Source organism: Delphinapterus leucas, chromosome 13 (assembly GCF_059928025.1).
Source record: "Delphinapterus leucas isolate spDelLeu-1000000601 "Yukka" chromosome 13, BTC_Dleu_Yukka2, whole genome shotgun sequence".
Lineage (NCBI taxonomy): Eukaryota > Metazoa > Chordata > Mammalia > Artiodactyla > Monodontidae > Delphinapterus > Delphinapterus leucas.
The window spans coordinates 41,668,013-41,685,314 of record NC_143141.1 but is presented as its reverse complement, the minus strand read 5'-3'; the positions used below and the strand labels follow the sequence as shown (position 1 = coordinate 41,685,314).

Sequence of the window (17,302 nt, the reverse complement as noted above, 5' to 3'; positions counted from 1 at the left end):
CTTACCTACTAGATTTTCAGTGGTTAGCCATAAAGATATATATAATCTTATATATATCGTATAAATAACGTATAATATTTTAAACACACACACAAAGACAAACATGCACTTTAATTCTGCTAAAATGCATTTAGAGTATTTTGACAGGTGTTAAGAAATGTGTAACATTTTAACTATCGAAAAGAATTCCTGTTCATTGTAAACCTGAAGTCAGTGAATGGAAAGAAGATGGAAACCTATTCTTAAGAAAACCTGAGCTGTATGGGAGATCAATTTTTACTTTTCCCTTTCCCAAATAGTAATCCTTTTATCTAAGGTTAACAATACATATATAAACAGTGAGTTAACCCACTCAGCATTACTGGTGAGTGGTAGTATAGATAGAGATTTCATTTAGCCGGGAAATAAAATGAATGGCACCTGTTTAACATCACACAGGAGCCTGGCACTGTGTAAAGGAGTAATGAATATCCCACTGCATAACCCCAGGACCTGAAGTACCAAGATCCAACCACAGTTCCAGACTTAGCTTCTTTTCATAGCAGTGCTGTCCTTCTAGTCACTGTCTGGAGAGTCATCTGCCTCACTCTTCCTCTCCTCAGTATCCCTCCCCCAACCACCCAATATCCAGTTTGTTTTCAAGTCATACCCACTTCCAGTTCTTTTATGATAGGTTAAAGCTCTCCATACTACTTACCTGGAGGTTATAATAGTCTCCAACTTGGATTTCCTGCCTCCAGCCTTTGTGTGCTAGAGTCCAACATCTTACTCAGCAATCTCGCATGAAGGATGCTGTCATGTGGCTCCAGGGATTGCACTCCCATGTGCAATCCCTGGACCACTTTTTCTTTCACATATGAAGGCATATCAGAATGTAAGCAAGAGTGATATTTTAGGACTAATACTGGAGCTACTCTAATTTATATTAAAAAAAACATAAGCTTCAGTGCTTATATTACTAGTAATTATTTTATACATATTTCACAACTGATTACCATGAAACACTGTGGTAAGAAACTGCTTATATAGACTGCTGTCTGTTAAACAGCACATTGATGATCATGTTTGAACACAAATGTCTCTCCGTTCCTACCAAGTAAAACCTAAACTTCCTATCCTACCCTTCAATGCTCTCTGCAGTTTTACCTGTCAAGTCTTACCTCCCGTTATTTCCCTTTAAGTATGCTTGAGCAAAATAGAACTATACCATTCTTTGAACATAACCTACCCTTTCCTGCTCTCATGCCTGTAGTGCCCTTCCCTCAACTGTACTTTTTGAAATCCGGTACATTTCTGAAGACCCAATTTAAAGGTTACTGCTTCCAAAAAATAATTCCTGGTGCTACTGGCAAAGAATAATCTTTCCTCCCTGAATTTGCTCTATACCTTATTTTTACCCCATAACACTTAACTGTCCTACATGGTATTTTAGTCATTTGAATGTATAACTTTAAGGTGGAATAAATGTCTTATACAACTTGGTATCTCTTCAACATCTAGCAGTGTTTTGTAAATTGCAGATCTGGCATATAGTAGAAGTTTCTTGAATAAATAAATGAATGAATGTTTAACTTTTTGTTTTCACTCTATATTAATTCTGGTCAGTAGTAACCAATAAAGGCTGGTTGCAGCAACAAAGTACTGTACTCTAAGAACTATTGGTAGTAAACTATCTCTGATAAGAGGAAGTGTTCTGAACACTTACTTGGCACTCAGGAAATATCTGTTAATTCATTTCCCTTTACTACAAAATTATTTAGAGAAGAATTTTTGAGGATAATGAAGATGAAGGTGCTGACTTTTATGAAATTAGTCAAGTAGTTGTACTAAGCACAGTTGATTAGAAAAGCTCTCTCAACTGATTGTACTTAAATAATATAGCCAAGTACAATACCTTAGCGATTTGAAAGCATTTAGCAGTGCTTTTCCCCTGGGGGCATTTCTCATTCTTTTTCTCTGTGTTGTATTGTTCTAAACGGCTTACATGGTACATAGGAAGTCTTCAATAAATGTAAACTATTATTAATATTAATGCTCATAGTAAATATTTACTTGGGAAGCCTAAAATCAAACACAAAGCTCTACAGGGAAAAGGACAAATATTGAAGGTTTAAGCCAAAGCTATAGAATTTAGTATTTCTCAATTGTAATAACCTTTGGAACACCTCATTATTAATAAAAGTTGCCCTATGAAAAATAAACTGTTGAATAGTAGGGATATTCTTCAACTCCCAGGGCTAGACAGATATTTCTTCAAAAGGTACATTGCCTGTCAATAGCAGAATTTAAAGCTTAACTTCTAATATACAAGTCAAATTATTGCTATGACTTTTTAAATGTATAATATTCAAAATTACTTAACCAATTTTATAACTAGGGTTTAAAACGGAAAAATATGTAATAGAAATCTTTTTAAAAATGATACCATTAATTAATTATGACCTAAGACGTTTTACTAAGTGTATAAAAAAATAGTGTGATTACCTTATTCCCATGTATTTAATTTTGAATAACAAGTCTTTCTACCAGCTTTATGTCTTCCAAGATGTACTGTCTTAATTGTTTCTGAACTTTCTTTTGCATAAAGGTACTGTCTATTCTTGTCTCAATCTTGTCTCTTAATTCATCCATAATGCTTTTGATAATATTTCACTAATAGCACAAAAGCGTCCAAGTCTTCATGCAAATGATTTAAATAAAGCTACAAGTTTATAAAGAATGAGTTGTTTCTTTATACATTTATATCTAATAAGTGATAAAAATGTGAAATTTAGAAACGTTATTTGATGACTTTGTTACCAAACCAACTTTTTTTTTTTAATATTTTTATTTGTTTGTTTTTGGCTGTGTTGGGTCTTCATTGCTGTGTGCGTGCTTTCTCCAGCTGCAGCGAGCGGGGGCTACTCTTCGTTGCGGTGCGCGGGCTTCTCATTGTGGTGGCTTCTCTTGTTGCTGAGCATGGGCTCTAGGTGTGCGGGCTTCAGTAGTTGTGGCACGCAGGCTCAGTAGTTGTGGCTTGTGGGCTCTAGAGCGCAGGCTCAGTAGTTGTGGCGCACAGGCTTAGTTGCTCCACGGCATGTGGGATCTTCCCGGACCAGAGCTTGAACCCGTGTCCTCTGCATTGGCAGGAGGATTCTTAGCCACTGTGCCACCAGGGAAGTCCCCCAACTTTATTTTTGTATACTGTTATTAGAGATTACCAGTAGATTACATTTTTAAACATAGGGATTCCAGGAGCTCAGTGATTCAGAGACAGCATGTGACAAATTGTCAAAATTTTTGCATCTGCTTTGGTGTGACAATTCATCTTTGACATATGAATGTAAAATATAAATGTTAATCCGATAGTGAAAAAGTAGCTTAAAACTGATTTCTTAACTTGCTCATCTGTGTCAGACCTGAATTTGAACTGTCATTACAATACTAATGTTTTTCCTTAGTGTTTCTAACAAATGATATAAAATAGAAATAATATACTAACATTATTGCTACATTTTCCTACAGATGAAAATGATAAAGTTGAGATAGATACTAATGAGGAGATTTCCGAAGGCTTTGTTGTAGGAGGTGGAGATGAACTTACTAACTTAGAAAATGACCTTGATACTCCCGGTAATTTCAGATTATAAATACTTTGTGTCCTGCTGCATGGCAAACTCTTATATTTTTATTATAACTGTTTATTAACTATTAAAACTGTTATATTTTTATTATTATCTCATTAATAATGATAATAAGTTCTTTTAGTAGTTTTATTACATCTTACGCCCTCACAAATCATTTAGCTAAATCCACTTTCCATCAATTTTATGTTATTATTTTGTTTTAGGCTTAATGTTAAAATTAGCAATAAAATTGAAATAGCAAATTTTAGTTTTTCTCTTATTACTAAGATTCACTTTTATATTTTATGTTATATGGGACAATTTGTAGACATTTTATGATTGGTTCCCTTCTCAGCCTAAATATTTTGTTGTGATGTTGTAAGGTATAGATGTAGTACCTATGGAATGCTTCAAATGTAAATCTAAACCATGGATCAGATTTTCTGATTTCGTTTGGAATTGATAGTCTTAGTGGTAATATTATTTTATAAATTTTGTGCTTACCTTAAATATTTAAATATTACTACTAATAAATTATTTTATACATACTTAACTAATCACAATAATACTCTTTGAAAACTGCTTATATAGATTACTATTAAATTCATCTCATATTGTATATCAATAAATATTATACCGATGATCACATTTGCAATTGAACTTCTGAGTTATTGTATAAAATATAAAGATACTTGCTGATGGTTAAGTAGATGAGTGTTCCATATGCACTACCTTTATAAGTCAGCAGCAGGTAGCTTTGTATATGTGAGAGGTTCCATAAATACTTACTGAATTGAATTCTTATAGCAATAAAAAGTCTTTGGCAATCTTTTTAAACTTAAAGGTAAGAAAGTGAAATCCCTAATATTTATCTTTTCCTGTAAAAAGCTACAGGGAGGGAGAGCAGGTATTCTTCCCAGCCCTGGCATGTCCCTACAATGCTAACTTGCTTTGTTTCTTCCCTATTTGAAATCATGCTGTTACTTCTCCAAGAAACAATCAAACATGGTCTTCCTAACTATAGAGAGCACCCAAAAAAATCTGTGTCTTTTGTCAGTAGCTCCTTCATGGTCTAGTATTAAATAATACTTTTACTAGATACAGGTCAGTATATTTATAATTGTACAAGTCCAGGAGAATGCTGATATTTAAGGAAACTTAAAAAAAAATTAACCCCAAATTAAAACTGCGTTTTACTTATTTCTATTTAAAATACTTTAGAACTTGGGTAAGTTTGATTTTTCTTTTTGAAAAAAATTTTTGTTGTTGCTTACCCACCCTCTCACCACAAGCACCATCAAAGTCTTTAGTAGAAACCAGTATCATCTCTTTACCACGGAGGGCATCCAGAAGTACAGAATTAAAGCCTTAACATTTGATTCATGGAAGTATAAAATCAGTGACAATAAGTGGCACATATTTCCTGATTTAACAGTAGATTAAGAAGACAGGAGAAATTAGCCCTTTCTTGGGTAAGGTAAAGAGAATTTTCTAGTTTTAGTTATAGCAACTTTGTGGGGTATTTTAATGTATTTAAAGGTTGGTTAATATTAGGCCTAACATTAGGCTTGATTCTTGTCCTTCTTAAAAACACTCTTCCTACTTTTTGTATACCTAAAAAGAAAACACATCTCAGTCCTCCTGTTTTTGGAGTTAAGTAATATATTGTTTACAACTCTCCAGCATGCCAATAAGTGTTGGCGAGTGCATAGGACAGACTTTCCAATTCAGACTATGGCTTATTTCATGGCAGTAAGAAATAGGAATGCAAACTGGAATCTGGAAGCATGTAGCATACATTATGGTTTTTTATCCTGGCTTTATTTTCCCCAAAATTCTTTTTTTAATATGTATATAAAAGTCATAATTTTTTAATAATAAGTTGTTTAATCTTTATCTTGATTTGACCATAGTTCATCAGATATTGTTTAAAAGAGAAGCCTGGCAATATAAACTGACCAATTTGCATGAAAGTAATGATAATAGCATTTATTAAGAGTCTTATAATTAGAAAACTTATTAATCTTTATGAAAAATATCATTCATCAAATGGTTGGCATGTCTTTTATAATCATTTTATTAAAGAGTTGCTTTGAGTGAATTTGTTTAAATAGAATTATTTGTTTCCATTCGCTTCTGAGCTATTTTATTAAATAAAGATTAATTTACTTGCTAAAAATAATTTGAAATTGTTTATTTTTAAAGTTATAGCTATTTTGTATTTATTTTAAATTTCTATCCATATTTCACACATTCCAAAATGTGATAATCTTTATTGTACTTCTGCCCTCTAATTAGAAGGTATTTGTAAACATATACCCTGTTTCAATGCTGGGTATATATGTATACCCATAAACATTGGAACACTGGATTCTAATAGTGTGTACATGACTGTCTAAGATCATCTTAAGAACTTAATATGGCATTATATGTCTAAATTTAATATACTAGAAGAATTGAAACAATAAAGTAATATAATTTTTAATCAAATGTGTTACCTCTTTTAAATACCTACTTTGTAATACCTTGTTTTATTATGTACAACCTATACAGTTGCTAATATAAATATGTACATCAAATATGGGCTTAAGTTTTCAGGTAAGCATAGCTGCTATTAACTATAGAATAACTAAATAGTCTTTAGGCATGTTGACTATATTCTTTAAGCGAACTGATTTTGGGGAAAAGTACATATATATGCATGTATATCATACACACACACACACACACACATACACACACACCCCGGAATATATGCTAAGAGACTAGATTTTATTTATTTCCACCACAAAAAAGAAATGATAATTTTGTGACATGATAGAAGTGTTAACTAATGCTATGGTGGTAATCATATTGCAATATATAAATGTATCAAATCAACACATTGTACATCTTCAACTTACACAAGGTTACATATCAATTATGTCTCAATTTTTAAAAAGGGAATATAGTCAATATCCCTAAAGACTACTTAGTTATACTCTAGTTATATGATATGCAGTATAGTTTATGTATACATACATACATATATATATATAAAGAGTTCTCTTTTTTTAATATAGTAATATTTTTATGAAGTCCTTTAAATTGATAGCCTACACATCTAAATGCATCTCATATAGTTATTCATAGTATTTGCATATTTAACAGAACAAAATACTAAGTTGGTGGACTTGAAGCTGAAGAAACTCCTAGACACTCAGCCGCAGGTGGCAAATTCACCTTCCAGCACTGCTCACAAAGCTATAACTGAAAGTTCAGAGCAAGACATTAAGGTAAATCTTACTTGTTTAAAATATTTGACTTAGTATCTGTGTATTGTAATTTCCACTGGCACTTCATAATCCTAAAGTCAGTTTCTTACCAAATTCTTCACACTAAGATTAAGATATACAAATTTTTATTAAATAGCCAATAAATTAAATACCAGTATGGTAATCAGTATTCAGGTACTGTTTTTCAGATAAACTACTACTTTAAGTTGATATGTCAGTAAAAGTAAAAACTATTCTTGACTTCTGTATGCATTTGTATTTTGCTAACGAGAATATTGCTAAGAGAATTCTAGCACATTCTATCATCTTCAGCCTTTGACCTGTTAAGATAAATTAATTCCTGAAGATGGTATGTGATTGAATATAAATTTTTAAGATACTTGCATGTGCTTTGTGCCAATATAAATCTTACCTTGTGTAAGATTTTAGCCAAAATGCAACATTATAAGATGATGATGATAATGATGATGATTTGTAGTATTTATATTATCCCCACTCAAGCCATCCCCCCTTTTCCTTGCACTGTATCGTTAATATTTCTCTAGTTTTAGGGCATTTCTAGTCTTGTATAACTTTTTCACCCACCTGCGGACTATGGGGACTGCCCTGCTGACTGAAAGGATTTCCTTCCCCTGACACAGAGATGCTTTGAAGTCCCAAAACAATGACTTTCATTGCTTTTCCCTTATACTGTCGGTTTCTATAAATTGGTGATGAAAGTGTGTGGCAGCACCAGAGGACTTTTGGTCACTGTCTTTGAACAAAAGGAAGCCTGGATCAGGTCTGATTTTTTGCGTTCAATTTAGCTTTCTGCACTGGATTTAATGCAGAATGAAGCTGGACTAAGAATAATACAATGGATTGAAAAGGCTAACTGAATTAGTGGGTTTAGAGGAATACATTTGTAAAGTGGCAGAAGTCCCTAGTCATAAAAAGGTTTCTTAAGATGGGATTTGCTGGCTAATCGCACTGATATTTTAGCATGTTGCCAGGCCTCAAAAAATTTAGCCGTGTTTGTTTATTTTGGTAAAGACTTGAGTTTTAGACTATTGGGCAGTTATTATGATAACAGTAGAATACACACTTTTCTTAAACAAACAAACAGATAAATAAAAGCCATAATTGTTTCTATCCTAGCTACATAGCTAGCATATTAATAGTGTGATACTAATAATAAATATATAACTTAAAAAATAAGACAGAGGTATTTTCGTTCTCAAGGTTTAATTATCTAAATAGATGCAGTTGTTTTTGCTTTCCAAAAAGCTCTTAAATGTAGTTATTTTCAAACTTATTCCAACAAAATGTGTGCTTTAAACAGCTTGTCTTTGTATGGATCTTTTTAGTTCAGATTTTTTAAATGGTGCTTATAAAGAACATATAGAGTCCATCTGTTCTCTTGAAGCTTTCAGCATTGATTTAGGGTTTTATTTTTTTAATAAAATGCAGTTTACACGTTTATAAATGAGGCATTCTGTGTTTGTGGAAAAGGATAAACTGTTACCTTCCCTTGAGGATTCTGTATCCCAGGCCTCCTTGAGGCTAGAGAATAGGCCATTGGAGGACTCCCTCATTACTGATTGTCTCAATGCAGAGGAAGGGCAAAGTCTTGGTAGCTTTTGATAACCAGTTTCAGCATTCAGCAGGCTTAGCTATTAGTCATGCATCTTAGCCTTTCCCTATTTACTTTCAAAACACTTAATAAAAATAATAAAGATTAGGTATAAAATGAAATATTTGTTTGGTACACAGCACCACGGTATCTGCGTCTTCCACACACTGCAGTGGTTCAGTCTTCTGGGATATTTCTTGTTGATAGAACCATTTGAATTTGTTACCAGTATTAACATAGGAAGCTCTGGAAAAGATAATTGTAGTTTCCTTAGCTGTAAAGGGCTTACTTACAAATCTGGCTTTGGAAAGTTATAGCTGATGAAATGCAGTTCAGTGGGGTAGTGTTATAATCCTACCTTTTAGCCTTCATCCAGCATTGGTGGTTTATCTCAATGGGCATAAAATTAGAAACTAGTTCTTCTTGTCATACAAGTCTGTGGGACTGTACAAACAGATGGGGCAGAATAGTGGGGCTGGGGTGGTGGGGCGGTGGTAGACAGAGGCAATGTGGCTTTTAAATGATACATATCAGAAGAAGACATGGGGGTTCGCAGTATCTAATGAATCACAGTTATCAAGAATGATCCTCCATTTAAACCATGTCTCCCAAAGGTTTCAGTTACAGGCAACAGACCTTGCCGTTGAGCTATTTAGAACATCTCTTTATAGTCCTTTTTTCTTTCAAAACGTTTCTAAGTTGGCATTATCTTAAATCAGTAAAATTTGTTTTACTAATGTGTAATTTCACATTTATAAGATCAGGACTCTCTTACCACATTTGTTTCACTTTTAGAATGGCACAGAAGATCTCCGGACTGAGCGATTACAAAAAGCAACAGAACGATTTAGAAATCCTGTTGTGTTTAGCAAGGATTCTACAGTAAGAAAAACTCAACTTCAGTCTTTCAGTCAATATGTTGAGAATAGACCAGGTAGGAACACTTTTTTAAATGTTTTCCCATCTTATGATTTAACAATATTTATATATATATATATATATATATATATGGAAGCTGATAATGTAAATACACATTTCAATACACAAATATCAAGCTTTATAATAATTTTACATGTCTTTCCCTTTTTTTTTAAGAGATGAAAAGGCAGAGATCAATACAGGAAGATACAAAGAAAGGAAATGAGGAGAAGGCAGCAATAACTGAAACTCAGAGGAAGCCATCAGAAGATGAAGTGCTTAATGTATATTAATTTTTTGTGTGGTTTCATGATTGCTGATAATTCCAAACTGTATGTGGAAATAGTGCCTTTATTTGTTAAAATGAGATGTTAGGTTTTTTAAGATGTCAATCTCCAGTGCATTCAAAGCAGAGTGAGAGGGGTGCACTGTTGAATTAGTCTGCAGTGTGGTGATAATTGTCAGATAAAAAAAATGAATTTTTCAGAGTTCCACAGCCCCAGCTTCCTTGAGACATTTCCATCAGGGCACTTCCCATAAAGAGATTCCAGTATTGATCTACTGGGAGGATTTTAATTATTACAATAGCAGATACCGCAGAGCTGCAGTTAGAGGGAAAAGTCACATGAGACCTGCTAGAATTTCTCAGCCAACCCATTTTGTTGGCTTGGGTTAATGGGTGTTCAACCTTTCCATTATCCAGATCAGCCGTGAATTACTAGCTGAATGATGTTTGCATTAATATAATATATATGGTAATTTCTTCACTTAATTAACGGGGAGGTTCAGCTCAGTAGGGGTATGGGCTGATCATGTGTAAAATTGATTTGTGAGGGAAATATTTGATAGACCGCAGGGAGAAAGCTGCTTTTGATGGACAGCTGCGGGACAGAAGCAGGAAGAACAAGTTTTAACTTGAATTTTTGTCTGGAAGCATTGCTCTCTTTAATGGTGCTACTTTTTTTTATTATTATTATCTCCAGTTTGTGTAAATATTTTCTTTGTTTTTACTCTTAAAATTGTCTATTATGGATTTTAAAATCCTTGCAAATGTAGTCAGAGTTACAAACTACATTTTAGAGCTGTAAAAACTTCTCATTTTTAAGTTCTTGTTTTAAAGTTGTTTTACTAAAACCTGGCACGTCTTAATACATAGAAGAGCTAAGTGGTATATCCTGATGAAATATTTGGTATAATTTATAACATACAGAATATTTGAGTATACTATATACTCACACTAAAGAAATCTGACTATAAACTTTGTTACTATTTTTAACTGAACCAATCAGTACAAGCAATGAAGTTTACGTGTTGCTTATCACTTCTGTTTTCTTATATCTTTGTTACTTTTACTATGTTTGTTTTGTCCCTCTGGATGGAAATGGGAATAGTCCTTTTTGAAAATGCTCTGCTGTCTGACAGGTAGATACAAAAAGCATTCACCAGATTCCAGATTTTAAACCTACCATTAGCATTTATTCTGTTGTTATAGTTTTTCTGTTTTATTTCATAGTGAGATGGAAGAATATCCGCTTTGTATGAATGTTTTAAAAATACAGTAACTTATTTGATCAGTCTATCCTGAGACATTATCAGTTTCATGATTTTTTAAAATATTTCAGCTTAAGTTTGTCAACTACCATAGTCAGTTTAACAATAAGCTGGTTTAAATTGAGTTCATGTGTGAGTACAGTTTACTGGTTCCAAAGATAAATAAGTTATACATATGGTTAGACAGGTTTGTTCATTATGAGAATTCCAAAATATCCTCGTAAATAACGTAATTCTTGATTTTGTTTCTTGTTTAAGGAGTAACGAAAGATAATTCCTCATGGCTTCTTAGAGATTAATATGCTTCTAGGTAGGGAAGGGATTTGACACAAGAACGTTGTTCACATTTATTTCTCTGAATAAATATTTTAAGTGTTGATATTAGTAGTGGTAGTGGTGAGAGTAATCACTTAAGCAGTTCTTTAGTATTTCTCAGCTACTTAGGAAACTAACCCCTAGAAATGCCACAAGACAAACAAGCATTCCAAAGGAAGCTATAATTAATCAGTTTGGTACTATACCATGAATAACCCTGCCCCCTAACGATTTCAATTTGTAATAGGAAAATAAAAAGTAAGCTTATATTGGTACTTTATAATAGAACTGCTACTTCAAATAAAACTTCTAAGGATAATTTTTTTTAACATGCTTGGTTGTAAAAAGTAAAATTTCAGGTTGAAATCCAAATTTGGTTAAATGGAAGATTAACCAAATCAGTGTACTGGTGACATTAGATCCGGTGTAGCAAGGTTTGAAACCACCTGTCAAGTTAGAATTCGCAGCTACAATAATTAGTAATACATCAACAGAATGACATGTTAAAGTACAGAAGCCAGCTGGAGGGGAAACTGGAGATATTAGAAACTTCTCTTTTATCATTTTTTAAAAATACTTTAAATAGTATAGTTACTATGAAAAGAAGAAATGTATCTTTTTAATTTTATATTTTTGTAAGAACAAATCTGATTTTTTTCAGGATAGATTCTTTAAGAAGCAATTGCTTAGTTAAATTCCATTTTTATATATTACACTTTTGAATTAAAGATGTCATTGGTGTTTGTTTTGACAGTCACCAAGGGAAAATTATCTTCTATCCTTGTCCATGCTTAATCACTCTGACTCAACTCTAAGGAGAATTTTTTTCTTACTTAGTGTTAACTTTTTAAATCTGGCAAATCTGGGTGTTAAATTATAAATATAATACTAAACAGCCAAGATTTTCTCTGTTTACAAAAGTTTTGCAATATATGTAATACATATGAAAATTTTTTGAATCACAGGGCGTTGCTTTTAGTTACTAAGAGTGATACTAAGGGCGTATTTGGTTCTCTAGGTAAGTGCTTTACTAAGTGTTTGTAGAAAGGAAAAATGCAACTTACAAGTGATTTTTTTTTCTTTCCTGTTTGTTCTCGTTAACAGAAAGGGTTCAAAGACACCAGTCAGTATGTTGTAGGAGAATTGGCAGCACTAGAGAATGAGCAAAAGCAAATTGACACCCGTGCCGCGCTGGTGGAGAAGCGCCTTCGCTATCTCATGGACACAGGTACGGTGCCCAATTACACTGTAAACAGTTTTGGCAAATTGAGCGTTCACAAACTCTTATAGAGTTTTGGAAGTGTGAATCTTTGAAGCCTGAATGTTCAGCAGAACTGCCTTGAAAATAAAAAGGCTGCGATTTGCAGCCACCTCTCTGGGCCCTGGTGATAAGAGTGCCTTCATGGGAAGTGATAACTCGCCCTGATACCGTGTGAGCCAGCACTATTGAACAGTGTGCTCATCCATGCAGGGTTGGAATACACATCTGTGCCTCATTGATATGCCACTGCTTAAAAAAAAAGTAAGATCTTCACTGTTCTACTGATTCATTGGGAAAAAAAAAAGATTTGGCCAGCTAAAGCCATGTACTGCATGAAACAGAGCACTATGCATAGGGGACATCTCCACGGACTAGATCACTGAAATTTGAGAATACTATCTGGTTACTGATGCTCCACAATTTTTTTTCAAGAGAACTGGTTTTTAAAAGTCTGTAATACTTTGTGTCACAGTTGCATTTGAAAGGATTAAGGTATATAGGAAGGTTTGTAAAAATGGTTTAGAGCAGCAAGTTAGCTCCTAACCAGAGGGTAGATTGGCATTTAATGCTGACTGCCAATAGTGATTGAATAGATCTAAGTGTACAGTAAGCTATTGGAAAAAAAAAAACAAAACTGTATGTGTGTATATTTTAAAGAAATATATTTCTTTAAAATATATGTCTATACATATATGTTTCTTTAAAATCCTGCTCCTACAAAAGGGGTAAAAATGGGAAATAAATTCAAATCATCCATGCCAAATTAAAAGTACACTATATTAAGTAAAAAAATGTCAAAATGTAAGTGGAAAATCTATTCCTTTAATCTAATTAATTGCTTTAATTTTATGGCAGTGTTAAAGTAGATTAGTAAAGTAGATTAGTAAATTAGTAGTAGATTAGGATTGGAAAGCTTTCTTGAACTTTTTCTTCTCTATTTGCCAAAGATGTATTTATAATTAAAGAACTCCTCCAGAAATAAGCATTTATATGGGACATTTGAAAATTGCCTACATTAGTGAAATCAGAACATACTAGAATGTGAAGAGACCTTTGGCTTTATCTGGCCGGATTGGTTTCAAGCTGTGTTCTGTGGAGACTTTAGGGCTTCTTCACAGACACCTTGGGGCTGGTAGGACAATAAGGGAGCAAGCAGATAGACGTCTGGGTTTCTTACCTTACTTCAAACAGAGTAGCTCTGAGTTTATTTATATGAAATAGCAGGCTTCTTGGATGAGTTCATTTAAAGAAAAGGTTCTACTGGTTAAAATTTAAAACGAAACAAAAAAAGGTTTTTTTTTATTTTTTGAAAACTATTACCTAAACTTCTCGTTATACAGAGGAGACAGAGGCACAGGAAAAGCTCAGCGCCACACAGATCAGTAAGTGGCTGACCTTCAGCTAGCATGCAAGTCACCAGAACCCTATTATACCATACCCTATTATACCTGCTATGCCAGATTACCTAGAACATGTTTATCATTGCCCTAACAAGTTACACGTATGCTCATTCATGTACATAGACTTTTGTGTGGATATGCCATAAACCAACACATGGCTTCACACTTGCATTTTTCCTTTGGTCTCTGAAGGGTTTTGAAAATATTATGTTAACTATATTAAAAATGTAAATACTAGGTAGTGAAATTTCTGTAATACATTTTTAAATTATTTCCTTTATATATTTTAAGGAGACTTTTTTTTTTTTTAATTCTTTCAAGTAGAGCACCTTTCCTCTCTGTGTTGGATAAATTAGATATTACTATAAAAGAGCCTTGTGTCACAAGAGAAAAAGCTAGAAATTCTGTTTCCTTTCCTTCTTTCACACTTGGGGCCTGATTTATTGAGGGTTCTAACCAAAATAGACTCAAGTTCTCCTCCCCATACTACATATTACCAGTGAAGCTTTATAGTGGCCCCAACTAGAGATCATTTATCATCTGAAAGACAGTCACGGACTACAGATTGATTCTAGAATCTCTTCAGGGCTTTATATTCCATACTACACAGGACAGAATCTAGTCTAGACTGGATCTGCTAGACTTGGTTCCCCAACTTGATAAATGCCGAGAATCCCCCTGGATTGTATTGAACCTCCTCCAGCTCAAATAATGGTCTCCCAAGATTTGCCTAAAGCCTGGGTAACAACTGAAGTAAAAGATAAGGTGTTAGAAAGGAAAAGCATATATTTATTCATCCTTTTCCTTTTTGGGGTTCCCATACTTCCAACTTTTCATTTATTATAGAAGCTAGTACCTTTTCTCTGGTATCTTAGAGTTTTTGTGTACTTTCTGAAGTACACAAAATCTGAATCTGAATCTCAGCCTTAGAATTAAGCAGAGCAGATAGTATCATATTCTTTACATGATAAAACTGAGCCTCAGATTGGGAAAATGGCTCATATAAGATGGCCTAATTACTAACGGCTGAGTTAGGGCTTGTACCCAAGTTTTTAGGTTTTCTATCTCTTGAGACAGTTCTCTTTTCCCACCACGTCTTTTTTTTTTTTTTTTTTTGCCGTACGCGGGCCTCTCACTGTGGCCTCTCCCGTTGCGGAGTACAGGCTCCGGACGCACAGGCTCAACGGCCATGGCTCACGGGCCCAACCGCTCCGCGGCATGTGGGATCTTCCCGGACCGGGGCACGAACCCGTGTCCCCTGCATCGGCAGGCGGACTCTCAACCACTGCGCCACCAGGGAAGCCCACACTACGTCTTTTTTTATAGCAAAAGCATACTTTATCAGCTATTTCAATTTTTTTATACTTGTAGGTACTGACTATATACAATTTTTAATTGTATTGATTTGAAATTCATGTATAAAATTAACCATTTTAAAATGTAGAATTCAGTAGCATTTACTACATTCACAGTATTGTACAATCACCACCACTATTTCCAGAGCTTTTCATCACCCTAAACAGAAACTCTGTACTCATTAATTCCTCATTTTCTCCTCTCATGGTCCCCTAGGACTCGCTAATCTACTTTCTGTCTCTCTGAAATTGTTTTATTCTAGATATTTCATATAAGTGAAATCAAACAATAGTTATCCTTTTGTATCTGGCTTCTTTCACTTATTATAATATTCTCAAGGTTCAACCATATTGTAATGTACCACTACTTTATTCCTTGTTGTGGTTAAGTAATATTTCATTGTATGTATATGCCACATTTTGTGGAGTCATTCATCCATTGATGGACACTTGGGTTGTTTACACCTTCTGGCTACTATGAACATGGTCTAAAAGCATCTCTTTGAATCCCTGTTTTCAGCTTTGGGGGTTATATACCTAGAATTGGAATTACTGGGTCATATGGTAATTCTCTATTTTGTATTAAGGAATTGTACTCAATTTTAAATGGGTGTGAAGTTTATTTAGAAGTTGATTTGTGGAATTGAAGAATGCATTTTCCAAAAGAAGCACTGTTATAAGCATCCACAGGCCAGACAAACCCACAAAAATCTATTAATTTAAAATGTAACTAAAATAATACTAATAGTTACATTAGACCTGAGTCCTAGGTTCCCAGGGTTTGAGCAGCTCTAGATTTTAAGCACCCATCCCTTTAACACTGAAGCTCTTGCATCTTGAGAGAGGATAGTAGGGACTGGATGGTGGCCTAGACTTCTGGGCATTTCTCCTGGCATGTTGGGAGAAGACTCTAGCAAGAAAGTAGCAAAGGATTGTAAGAGAGAGCCTCAGTGGGTCCTGCAGCAAGTGGGTCCCTGGGGAGGTTCCAGGGATGAGAATGGCAATGACAGGGGAAGGGCTGGAAAGATCCCAGCATTCATTTAGGGGAGAGGCATCTGTGTCAGAGTCAGCTCAGCTGTGGAGATTTATATGACTGGTCCCTTCTGAAATTGAGTAATCCTAAATCAGTGGTAGTTTGAATATTAAATAACAATACTGTGTGTGAGAGAGAGGGCACGTGAGTATCTTCTGCCATCCTGTCTTAGGATCTATAATATCCTCATGCAAATACTAGAGAACTTCTGTCCATCAGTTCTGACTGTTTTGTGGGTTTTGTTTTTGTTTTTCTTTTGTAATTGTTGCAGAGGAGGAATTTTTAAATTTCTAGCACCTAAAGTTTGTAACAATTACTTCTTTGGGGACACTAAAGCTTATTAGTTAGAAACATGCATGTGTTCCAGGCTGACGTTTTGTATGTAAGTATAGGGCTAATGAATCTGTACCAGCAATGTTGTTACCCTTGCAAAAATGGAGTTTATAATGGAAATGTTGATGGGCCCTTTTACTAAAGTGCTGCAAATAGTGTTACTATAATGAATGGTGTTTCTTTTCCATTCCTAATCTGTTTTCATTTGATGGTTATCAAACTTTCTTACTGTAGAACTGTAGTGTTTAAAACTAATGATTTGTGGGTTTTTTTAAGTGACAATATTTTATTTATATTTTGAGTGTAAACATTAAACATTCTGAGGGGAAAATTGCAATAAAATTGCATTTTCTGGCTTTATAACCTTTAAACACTGAATAAAATGATCATGATAACCTTCTTAAGTTCCTGGGCCACAAATACTGATTCCATAGCTTTTTGTAGACTAACCACTACAAAAACTTAGCAAATGACCATTTAAAAATATTAAATATACTCAGGGAAAAAAGAATGAAAAGAAATAACTTTCCTATACATTCCTCAGAATGTCTCTTTACCTCAACCTTTGAAGAGTCAAATGTGGTAAACGTTAAAGCTGCTTTAAAGCAGGGAGTGGGCCCACAAAAAAAAAAAAGTAAAATTTT

General features: G+C 34.0%; 1 protein-coding gene across 3 annotated transcripts in view; it reads left to right on the top strand.

Moving 5' to 3' along the window:
- The window catches only part of EHBP1 (EH domain binding protein 1), a 460,296-nt gene that overhangs the window by 401,010 nt on the left and 41,984 nt on the right, over window positions 1–17,302 (top strand). For 2 of the 3 annotated variants that reach the window (XM_089922339.1, XM_089922338.1), the window contains 5 exons: window positions 3,505–3,612; window positions 6,756–6,880; window positions 9,288–9,426; window positions 9,588–9,694; window positions 12,381–12,504. In XM_089922339.1, coding sequence (XP_089778465.1) covers window positions 3,505–3,612; window positions 6,756–6,880; window positions 9,288–9,426; window positions 9,588–9,694; window positions 12,381–12,504 — 603 coding nt within the window. The remainder of the gene's footprint in view (window positions 1–3,504; window positions 3,613–6,755; window positions 6,881–9,287; window positions 9,427–9,587; window positions 9,695–12,380; window positions 12,505–17,302) is intronic. The other variant, XM_022597318.3, reaches the window with a different exon arrangement.